The sequence below is a fragment of the Zeugodacus cucurbitae genome, chromosome X, assembly GCF_028554725.1.
Source record: "Zeugodacus cucurbitae isolate PBARC_wt_2022May chromosome X, idZeuCucr1.2, whole genome shotgun sequence".
Lineage (NCBI taxonomy): Eukaryota > Metazoa > Arthropoda > Insecta > Diptera > Tephritidae > Zeugodacus > Zeugodacus cucurbitae.
Window position 1 is genome coordinate 28695462 of NC_071672.1, and position 12230 is coordinate 28707691.

General features: G+C 35.8%; 1 protein-coding gene across 6 annotated transcripts in view; it reads right to left on the reverse strand.

Annotated features, from left to right (window-relative positions):
* Positions 1-680: 680 nt before the first annotated feature.
* Positions 681-12230, reverse strand: part of LOC105219745 (uncharacterized) — a 34478-nt gene continuing 22928 nt past the window's right edge. For 4 of the 6 annotated variants that reach the window (XM_011196049.3, XM_011196050.3, XM_011196048.3 and 1 more), the window contains exon 2: positions 681-3661. In XM_011196049.3, the coding sequence (XP_011194351.1) occupies positions 1233-3302 (2070 nt within the window). In that variant the 5' untranslated portion in view covers positions 3303-3661 and the 3' untranslated portion in view covers positions 681-1232. Of the gene's footprint in view, positions 3662-5812; positions 6031-11466; positions 11787-12230 lie in introns of all 6 variants that reach the window. The other 2 variants (XM_054235357.1, XM_054235356.1) reach the window with 2 other exon arrangements.

The window sequence follows — 12230 nt, forward strand, 5'->3', positions numbered from 1 at the left end:
ATTACAAATGTATAATGATGCTTTGATATTGGTTGAAGATCTGTGCCTTACAATTGCGAATAAGGCATTAGCGCAACTTGGCATAACTGCGCCCAATCGTTCAGCGATTGATATGCTTGACCATGAGCTTCAACGTGAACAACAATACGAATGCAATGAATTGCGTGCTTTCAAGCAAGCTAACATTACCAAATTGAATATTCAGCAGAAAAATGCTTATGATAAGATTATACGAGCGGTTGACAATAATGCCGGTGGATTCTACTTTATGGATGCTCCCGGTGGTACAGGGAAAACGTTTCTGATCTCTTTGATTCTTGCTACTATCCGGTCACAGCAGAAAATTGCGCTGGGGCAATTGCTTCGTCAGGCATCGCTGCTACTCTACTTGATGGCGGTCGAACAGCACATTCAGCACATTGAAATTACCGTTGAACATCCAAGTCGTTGAAACACCAACGTGCAACATATCGAGGAATTCAGCAATGGCAAAAGTTTTGCGAGGAGCTGGAATAGTTCTATGGGATGAGTGCCCAATTGGTAACAAAAATTCATTAGAAGCATTCAATAAAACAATGCAAGATTTACGCCAAAAGTAACAACTTTTTGGCGGAGCATTAGTCTTATTATCCGGCGATTTTCGGCAAACTTTGGTATCATATAATAAAAAGCGGCTGAAATATTTGTATTCAAGTAATAATCTTTATTCTTGATCAATGTTTGCAGAACATAATTGTAGCCTACCCAATGAGTACACACGAGTATGTTTTGTGAATCATTTATTCTACTACCTTTAGCATATGGCACAATAGATATCCTTGGATGAGAGTTGGAATTTTAAACATTTTCTTTTTTCCAGGCTTTTAAGTTTATGCTTATATAATTTGTACATAAAATAAGAACGTATCAAAGCATTAAAAAATTAAGATGTGTACAAAAATTTAATTAACTAAATAAATAGATGTTAGCTTAAATATAACATAACTTTGGACAAGATTCTAGAGGGTTAAAAATATGTGTAAAAATTCAATGTATACACAGACTTATGTATATGTATCATATGCATTTATATTTGTGCATTTTATTATCTTTGTATACGTAGTGAGAATGGCACATGGTTCAATAAAATTGCTTAAGTACATATTTATTATTACTAAGTATTAGCTTTGTATGACTAAGTAATGGTATTTTTTGATAATATTAGATGTATATATTATTTTGTACGAATATTTTCAATCATCATCGCGCGAACTGAAGCTGGGAGTGTTCCCCTCTGAAGAAAAACCGGAGTGCGTTGACATACTATCAGGCGGGTAATAATAGTTACCGCTAAGCGATGTCACCCCATTCGAATTGACCGCCCCTCCTTCCATAACCACATTCGAATTGTCTGGGGTCACGCCCATTGTTGCAGCTGTTGTGACATTAATGGAATGATCCATATCTTGTAGATGGTAAGCTAATGCAGTGGAACTTTGGACATTACAACCAACGATAATATCCGAATCGCTAAGTAATTGTGCAGCGGCACTGTTCGATTTGCTATTATTTGTTACCCCACCTGTAACGATATTACCACGGCACCACAACTGGCGCATTTCGGCCCGCCGATTGCGCATTAAAATCTTATATTCCGATATACGCATTTTTTTACCATCCACGATGCATGTGCGTTTTGGGCGTGGCCGATAACGATAGTCAGGATGTTGTTCCATATGCAATTTTGACAGGCGCGATTGTTCTTCGTAATATGGTTGCTTGTCCGCATTCGTCATGGCCTTCCAACGCGCACCAAGTATTTTCGAAATATTTGAATTATGCATATCTGGACAGGCTTTTAATATTTTTCGCCGTTCATCTTTGGCCCATACCATAAAAGCGTTCATGGGTCTCTTTATGTGCGGAACGGCGTGTACGACATGTAGCTTCGAGTTATTTGCCACCATTGAATGATTTTTGTTTTTATGACCATTGTCGTACATAATATCTATCGATTCAGCAATGCTGAGCACATCTTGTCGCAGCAGTTGTTGTTCTTGTTGCTTTTGACGTAGGGTGTGCGCGTTTTGCGAAAATGCATGTTCATTTTTAACGTGAGCGTGTTGATGGTGGTTGTTTTTGTTATGTTCTTGCTGATGGTGAATGGATAGAGATTGATGTTGGTCTGAGACTGTTTTCTGCTCGTCCAATTTCTCAACGCATTTCAATATAGAATCACAGTTTGTTCTTATTGTGTTTGCAAAGCGTATATTCTCTGTAGTTATATCATCGTCTGGATTGCTTCCTTCAGGACTTCTCCGGTAGGCTATTTGCACAATTGAACCTAAATTTGAAGTTGTTTGATACAAATGTGGCGTAGGATGATGATTTAACGGATCTGTTACAGTATCTGGTCCATTAACAGCTGCACTCCACATACGGCATGCCAATAGATTTGTATCAGTTTCGACAAATACATCATTAGTTGAACGCGTACGTCTTTGCTCACTGCATGGCGGTGAACTTCGTTGGGCTGTGGTACCTGTTGTCCTTGCTACTGTGATATGTTTTTGGAGCTGACGTTTGGCTGTGTATGGTAAGAATTGTCCCGGTAAACCTACTGCTGTGGCAGGTGCTACTACCATTGGGTTCTGTAAATGCAATCCGCTTGACGTATCGTCAGTTTTGATGTCTGCATGCAAGTTTTCTGCCGGTACTGACCAAGATATCGGTGAAGATGACGTTAATAAAGCCAATACCTCGCGTTGTTTCTGCAAGCCAGGAGAGCTAGTTGTAAAGGTTGGTGGAGAAGGACATGGCGAAAATTGATTTTTAGACAAATTGAGCGGTGTATCGGTTACCGCAATTTCTGCATCATTGGCTTCTTCACCTCTTTCATAGGTTTTAATTAATTCTGATTGTCGCCTTTCATTCGAGCTGACTGTTTCATCATTATCTAACTGTGACACGCGAAATTTATTGTGATAAACCGAATTCAAATGAGTCATGGGAGATTCCGGTGGAGTGACACCACCATCGGATGCATATAATAATATTGGCACAGGTGTCGACAATGGAAAGTTATCACCAGCATTACTATCGTTATATTTCGGTGACTCTGTTTCCTCTCTGCTAGCACTCCTACTTATGCTGTCACGTCTACCGTTATTACTATTTATGATGGCCTTGCACTTGGTGGATTTATAATTAATTGGACTAATCCTACTATTGCTATTACTACTGCTGGCGACTGCAGCAGCGGCTACCAAAGCAGCTTGTATATGCGCAGCAGCAACGGCAGCTGTAGACCACATAGGCTGCATAATTTAAGATGCTGGCTGGAAAATGTGGTTTCTTATTGTGTACAATACGTTTATAAATGAGCGACTGTACAGCCAGTTTTAAGCGGGATAATGGCTTGAAATTATTTAATTGTCTCAGAAATGGAATTAATGCAGCAAAATGTACTGACTTTATATTTTCCTGATACATAGATTAGTAGCAGTTTTTTTGTGTAGTCCAACGTTAATGATTATGAGTATAAATAATTTACCGATGTTATGTTTGATGCACCAGAAAAAAATAAGATTATGTCATATATAGATATCTTGCGTTATATAATAGAGTTGCTCCGAATAATGCGGAATAACATTTCCCAGACCAGTTATTTTCGAATGCACATCTGCAAGTAAACAAGAAAGAGCCGCATGTTAAAATACAAATTCTTAAGGCTTATCGACAAGTAAAGACAGCAAAAGTATAAACTTCAAAGTTAAGGAAAGTAATGTTTTACACCATTTGTTGACTTGCCACGCCTTTAATCCCATTTGAACGCAATTCGACCGCATTATATTCAATATAACATTTCAACATGAAGATATGATAGTAAGAAATGTTAACACTAATATTAAGCGTTCTTCTTTACCCCTATCCTCTGTACAAAATTTGATATTTTTCCTTCACTTGTGAAGCTTATTCTCGCAACTATTGTTCATATAACGGTTATTAACACTGAAAATATCGTATCTATCGCTACTGTGATCCAACAAAAATCACTGAACTGCTATTGCTATTGCTATTGTGATCTAACTAGACTCACTGAATTGCTATTGACTGAACAAGAGTAACTGAACTGTATTGCAACTGTGATCCAACAAGAATCACTGAACTGATATTGCTACTGTGACCCTACAAGAATCACAGAACTGCTGTGATCGAACTCCAAGTATTGAACTGTCATTGTGATTGTAATTCACTGCTATTTACAGTAATTGTTCGTAGTTGCTATATGCAATTTTCCAATCACAGTGAAAAAATCACAGGTAGTGAAATATCGCCCTAGTGACTTCGCACTCTGTGAAGATTGGCACGCAGATGGAAGAAATCTGACCATTACCAGACCTTTAAGTGCAAAATTAAGCTATACAGAGTTCCAAAAAAGGAGAGGCATCTACGGAATTATAGAAAAACCTTTTCCCACCCCCCTTGAGCGAACATTTTTTCATGTACCAATTCAATTTCAATTCAATCAATTTTTATAAAAATTACCCTCGACAGTGTGTGTCCAAGAGAGATTTCACTGTAATTAGAAAAGTGGCCGCTATCCTGTCTTTTTATGCTTTATGTGTGTATCACACAAACTGCTTTAGCTCATTACCCAGACTCATCAAGAACATTACCGTCTGATATTAATTTGCATATATAATTGTGGAAACGGTCAAATCGTTAAATAGCCATGCCCACCTCTACACAAAGTTTTCACAAACCTCTGAAATCTGTCTAGACTTTGGAATAGCCCCTATTGCTTTTTAACAATTTGATATCGGAATTTTTACTGCTTGCATGAAGCGTTGGACGGATGATAGATATCCGGGATGTTGTTCGAAGCACAAAACCAAGAATTTTATGTGGTTGCTCAATGGTATAAATAGCATAAATATTATCTGAGTAAAAAAAAATATAGATGTAATGCCACTGCCAGACTACATATCAGAAAACAGATGGAAAGGTGAATTGTGGAACAACAGTATTGGTAAGAAATAGATTAAAGCATCAAATGGACCGAATTTCGTTGACATTAACCGATTAGTTCCTGAGATATGGTTGTTGATCCATAAGTGGGCGGCGTACGTCCAATGACCACCAATATGAGCGCTGCTCTTCCATACCATTTTTACCATCCAATTTTGGGTGTCTGGTGGGTTTCCTTACTGAATTAAAGCACTTTTAGTAGTTTTCAACTATACCTTTTTTATGGAACTTAGGTTATAATCCGATTTCATCCATCTTCATGCGGCATAATGAAGTGCCTAAATAATGTGACTCCAAAATGTTTGGTGGATATAGCTTTAATAGTGTAGGAGATATAAACAAAAAAAAAACAGGGGATGGAGTTGGAATGAACTTTTACAAATAAATGTCTTCCAAAGAGAGATCCCCATTTACCAAACTTTTCTTTCACCACTTTATTTACGCTTTAGTTATAGCAGTTTACAGGTTTTCTGTTATCGCCATTTTGTGGGCGTGCTAGTGTTCCCAATTAGCCCATTCACAATACCGAACTTCCTATGGTGCAAAAAACAGGTGTGCTAAGTTTTATTAAGATATCTCAATTTAACTCAAAGTTACAGCTTGCACGGACAGAAAAACATCTGGATTTCAAATCTACTCTTCACCCTGATCACCCTTCTAACACTAATATAACACTATATCTGCACGGACAGACGGGCGGACAAACAAACATCCGCACTTCAAATCTACTATTTACCCTAATCACCATCATATAGCTCTATATCTAACTTGTTTAGTCTTAGGTGTTGCAAACAACCATTACCTGGTAGTAGCGAAGATACGCTCCGTCAACAAACGCAGGAAGGTTCGACTTACATAAGGATTTAAGACCGGACCATTCTTATATATGAACCAAGGCGGTAATCTTGTGACTCATGTCCACGGCAGACTGGGAGCACTTCTCCAACATGCTGAATGGTAGTGAAAGTACGACGACAAGAGATGCCGCACCCGATTCCCCAATCGATTGCTATTGGGCTACTGTGAAGAAATTCGAATATCAATAAGCGGTTGGGGCCAATATGGTGTGGCCGAGCTATTCAAATACGACGACAAAATGGCAAATAATAAATTGATTAAATCAATTAATTAAAAAACAAGTAAAGAAAGGCTAAGTGCGGGTGCAACCGAACATTTTATACTCTCGCAATTTATTGATATATTTTTATTAAGATAACACACAATTTGACCCAATTTGAAAATCCTATAATTAGGTATATGAAGGCAAGGGGGAGTTATGACACTATTAGAGGAAAAAAAAATTGATATTCGGGGCTTTGAAAAGTAATAGTCCGATTTCGACAATTTTTTCACAAGTGATGCCACAGATCATATATAGTATTTGTGTAAAGTTTTATTTCACTATCTTCATTGGTTCCTTATGTATATATTATAAAGTGAAGGAATAAGATGGAGTTCAAAATTGGGATACATGGGAAGTTGTCGTGGTTGTGAACCGATTTCATTTCCATTTTCCACACGTGTCATCAGGGTGTCAAGAAAATATTATATGTCGAATTTCATTCGAATCGGTTGAGTAGTTCCTGAGATATGGTTTTTGACCCATAAGTGGGCGATGCCACGCCCATTTCCCATTTTGTAAAAAAATCTGAGTGCAACTTCCTTCTGCAATTTCTTTTTTAAAATTTGGTATTTCTGACGTTTTTCGTTAGTGAGATAACCTACTTTTAGTAATTTTCAACCTAACCTTTGTATGGAAGGTGGGCGTGGTTATTATCCGATTTCAACTAATTTTATGGTGTGTGGTGGGCTACGTAAGAGAATCGACTGCAGAAAGTTTGGTTTATATAGCTTTATTGGTTTGCGAGATATATACAAATAACCGATTTGGGGGCGTGGCCACGCCCACTTCCACAAAAAATTACATCCAAATATGCCCCTTCCTAGTGCGATCCTTTGTACCAAATTTTACTATAATAACTTTATTTATGGCTTTGTTATGACAATTTATGTGTTTTTGGTTTTCGCCATTTTGTGGGCGTGGTGCAAAGGAATATGTGTTCCAAGTTTCATCAAGATATTTCAATTTTTACTCAAGTTATCCGTTGCACGGACGGACAGACAGACATTCGGATTTTGACTCGTCTCGTCACCATATATCTTGAACCAACTAAGAGGGAAAACCAATTAACCGAGTCCAATTATCCGAGAAAATTTACATATGCTTTCATATGCTATATTTTTTGCCCGATATCACCGTTCAATTAAACGGGGAAACCAATTAACAATTAACCAATTAAGTACTGTATATGAGAGCTAGGGGAAGTTATGACCCGATTTTAAATATTTCTGGTGCAGAGACACACTATTAGAAGAAAACGATCTCCTCTGAATTAAATTAAAATACCTGAGAGATTTACCGAAATTTTCGGTGAAAAATTGCCGTGGGACACTGAGTTAAACATGTTCGATATCTGGGGCCTTGAAAAATTAAAATCCGTTTTCAACAATTTTTTTACAAGTGATGCCACAGATTATATACAGTATTTATGTAAAGTTTTATTTCGCTATCTTCATTGGTTCCTAATTAATATATTATAAAGTGAAGAAATAAGATGGAATTCAAAATTGAGTTATATGGGAAATCGTCGCGGTGAACCGAAGTGAACGACACGTGTCATCAGGGTGTCAAGAAAATATATATACCGAATTTCATTGAAATCTGTCGAGAAGTTCTTGAGATATGGTTATTGACCCATAAGTGGATAATGCCACGCCCATTTTCCGTTCTGTAAAAAAATCTGAGTGCAGCTTCTTTCTGATATTTCTTCTGTAAAATTTAGTGTTTCTGACATTTGTCGTTAGTGAGTTAACCCACTTTTAGTAATTTTCAACAAAACCTTTGTATGGGAGGTGGGCGTGGTTATTATCCAATTTCTTTAAATTTTGGACTGTATAAGGAAATGGCTAAAAGAAAAGACTTCAGAAAGTTTGGTTAATACATTTTTTTTAGTTTGCAAGATGTATACAAAAAACCTTTTCCCCCAAAAAAAATAAATCCAAATGTGCCCCTCGCTAATGCGATCCTATGTTCCACATTTTATTTTCATAACTTTATGTATGGCTTAATTCTGACACTGTATAGGTTTTCGGTTTCAATTTTTCGAAACCAACCTCCTCAGGGTGCCAAGGAATATGTCTTCTAAGATTCATTAAGATATCTTAATTTTTACTCAAGTTATCGCTTGCACGGTCAGACATCCGGATTTCAAATCCACTCGCCATCCTGATCATTTATATATATAAGCCCATATATAACCCCATATCTAACTCTTTTATTTCTTGGTGACACAAACAACCGTTATGTGAACAAAACTATAATACGAGTACTCTGTGCAACATGTTGCGAGAGTATAACAAACTGGGCCATGCGCACGAAACTTCTAAACCGGATCCCATTGATTCCTTCTGATTCGCCTATACCTGCCATTCAAACGTTTGCAAAAAACGTTTTGAATAAAATCGGTGAAGCGGTTCTTAATATTGCTGTTCGTTAGTCTCGCTAAAACTCGAGAACGGCTGAACCGATTTCGATATTTTTAGTCTTGAAATGCTCGTGGAGGTCTAGGGAATGTTTAAAATGTGATAATTTAAAATTTAGAACAATTGCCGGGAAAACCCTAAGAACAGCTCTTTTTTTCCATAAAAACGCTTTCTAAATATTATATATATGTGTAAATGATTTGTTGTTTGTTAGTCTCGCTAAAAGTCGAGAATAGCAGAACCGATTTGGCTAATTTTAGTCTTGAAATGAACGCGGAAGTACAGGGGAGGTTTTAAAAAAAGCAAATATGGAAATTTTGCTAGAAAGATAGTAATAAAGGTTGTCATTGTTGCCTTGTTAAGACATTTTTTGAAGTTTTATTAAAATATTTTGATAATTGTATTTGAATTGTAAAATTCCAAAAAGTGACTTTTTTCCATACAGTTTTTTTTATATTTTTTTTTCTAATCTATCTATAAACAAGTAAGGAAAGGCTAAGTTCGGATGCAACCGAACATTTTTATAAGTTATGACCCGATTTTAACCATTTCTGGTACAGAGACACACTATTAGAAGAAAAATATTTCCTCTTAATTAAATTAAAATATCTGAGAGATTTACCGAAAATTTCGGTGAAAAATTACTATGAGGCACTGATTTTTTCATATTCGACATTCGAGGCCTTCAAAGGTTATAGTCCGATTTCGACAAATTCCGATTTTCACAAGGGACGCCACAGATCATATACAGTATTTCTGTAAAGTTTTATTTCGCTATCTTCATTGGTTCCTTATGTATATATCTTTATACAGTACTTTTCACTTAATTTCACATCAATATTTTCGTTCAATTAACCAGGGAATCAATTAACAGATACTCGCTTAATTGAACAATTTGTCCAATTAAAAGAATCCCGAACAGTTTGTTCAATTACAGGGATTAGGGATTCAAAATTTGAAATTTTTTTTCTTAATAAATAGTACAATATTAAAATATTATCCAAAATTATGAGATAGATACGATTAAAATTTCAAGAGATATAAGGAAAATCCTACCATCAGACCACTTCAGTATGTTTGTAAAACTTTAAACGGGCTTAACTCAAACTCAAATTTTGAAGTCAGTGGACATAATTTCTTGAAAAGTTATGAAGCGATTCTGTTGAAAATTTCCCAAACATCTTTATTACAACTATTTTTTTGAGTCAGTACATAGCGCAAATTTGACCACAAAAGTTAGTTTTATTGTTCAAAATCTATCAAAAAATTCAATTTTTAACATTTTCTTTCATTAACAAGAAATATTTTTGGTTTGTTGATTTGGATGAGCCAATAATGATTTATGATCGCCCACGGCAAGAACCTTTTTTTGGCCTCTTCATGGAAGATGAGGTACCAACGCACAGTGGTTCGGCTTGTATGAAGGAGCGGTCATAAATACTTCCCGTTGAGATATCGCTATGAAATTTTCACCAAAAATCTAGAAAAATATTTTAAATATATATTAAAAAAATTGGCCCCATCGGTCTACTAGGTCCTATAGCTCCCATAGAACAGTAATTGGCATTATATGGCAATGATGCGCAAAAATACTTCTCATGGTCATAGTTGGAGCGTCAAAACTTTCAGTAAGGCTTTGTAAAGAAATTAAAGAAAGCGATACACAAGCTGAACATGAATTGTCGTTATAGTTTCCCCCATCCAACCCCCACATTCAACCTATAAGAATAATATCATATAAAAAAATCATGTAGGAAAAAAGTAAATTATCAAACAATTTAATACAGTTCATTTTTTCACTGCCATTCAACAGCTATTATAATTAGAACAAAAACTTAAAATGTCTCCTCTAGTAAACCGTACACAGATTGAAATAACGACGATTTATCCTTCTTTCCAAGCATTTTTAGCCCAATTATTATGAGTTTGAACTTAAAAATAGTTAATTCAAAGGCCATTATTATTTTGACGATTGCAAATACATCCGCAACTTTCCGCACCCAACTTTAACACTTTTATTACCTTAAGACTATGGTAAAGACAATATAAAATAAATCTAACGGGGGATCGTGGGGGAACACAGTTAAATCTTTATGTAAACACATTGAAGACGCAGAAAAAAGATACAAAAAAAGGTAATATAAAACACTTATTGCACTAAAACCACAAATCACGTAAGACATAATTAATTCACAAGTTAAAATATATACCTTGAACTTCAAAATCCATTAAAAATAATCTTAATTCGTTACCCAGAACAAATCAATTACCAGAACAAATTGAAGTTCGTTGTTGCTGCGATATTAAAAAAAAAAAATTGATGTGCTTTAAAAAAATACAGGTAATCATGCGTTTAACTCCATTTTTAGAAAGTACCGTTAGATTTTTAGCAAAACCCGGTTTGCAAATAGGAAGTTTGGACAATTTAGAACGGAAGGCGGAACCACTGTGCAACGGCTGAGCTTTCGGAATTTGAAAATATAAATTTCACAATATGTGTCTTTAATATGCTGAATAAAATACTAGGATGTATATCCTTGTAATTGAAAACCTAAAAAATTGTAAATATACTCATGTTTTCAACCTCTGAAACTCACCTAACCCCTTAAAGGATAATTCATATGTATGTGCACTTAAAGTTTTTCAAACATTTGAATATTTTTTATCCTTAAAGGAAACAAGTAAGGAAAAGCTAAGTTCGGGGCAACCGAACATTTTATACTCTCGCAATTTATTTAGAGACTAGCAGACCGCTCCGGCTTCGCACGGGTTTAAATAAACATTTCAAAAGTTATAACTTTTTACATTCTTATGTGTATACGTTTCCCGTTTTTTGTGAGGGTTCATTTAAAAAAAAGTAAAATTAGTAAAAATCGAACATGAGATTATATTTTATTCTCAATGAGCTAATACCTGATTACGACCTCTAGTCTTTTGTGTCCGTTGTCTTTCTCTCTGATTATGAAGGCGTTGGGAACGCTCAGAGTTCGACGGCCTGGTGCGAGCTTGTATATTTCTAATATTTTGTTCTTCAAGACACTGCATACTCTCCGTACTCGATTCTCAAGCGCATACTTGGCAGGTTTTGAAATTTTGTTCAGCAAGTAGCTGCGAACGTTCGTTACTCGACTTTCTGGCACGCGATTGCGATTCGAAGAGAATGACATTTTCAGTTTCAGATTAAGATTCTCCCTCACGGAGTCTTTTTGATACCCTCACCTGGGAACTATTTCCTGAAAGTTAAGAATCTAGCAATAAGTATATCCTATGTTATTCAGGGTGAATATAGCTTTCCAATAATGAAAGAATTTTTTAAATCAGCACAGTAGTTTTCGAGTTTATTCAATACAAACATACACACAAATATTTCCTCATTATAATAGTAGTATAGATTAAAAAGTCTCTGAATAAGAAGAACAAAAACTTTGTCTTAAATATAATCTGATTCTATGTTGAATTTCCGTCTTAGTTGTATTTTCAATATAGACCAAAACATCGAGGCAAGAGATAAGTATTTGGTCTCATACTACTCGCATTTACTTCTTCTTTCTCTGAATTTGCCTGACAAGTCACCGCATCCTTTGCGTCTCAACGTTGGATCTGTCATTATAATGCGCCGAAACCGTGTAATTGAATCCGATTGATTGTGACGCAGCTATCGAATAATGTAATAGTTG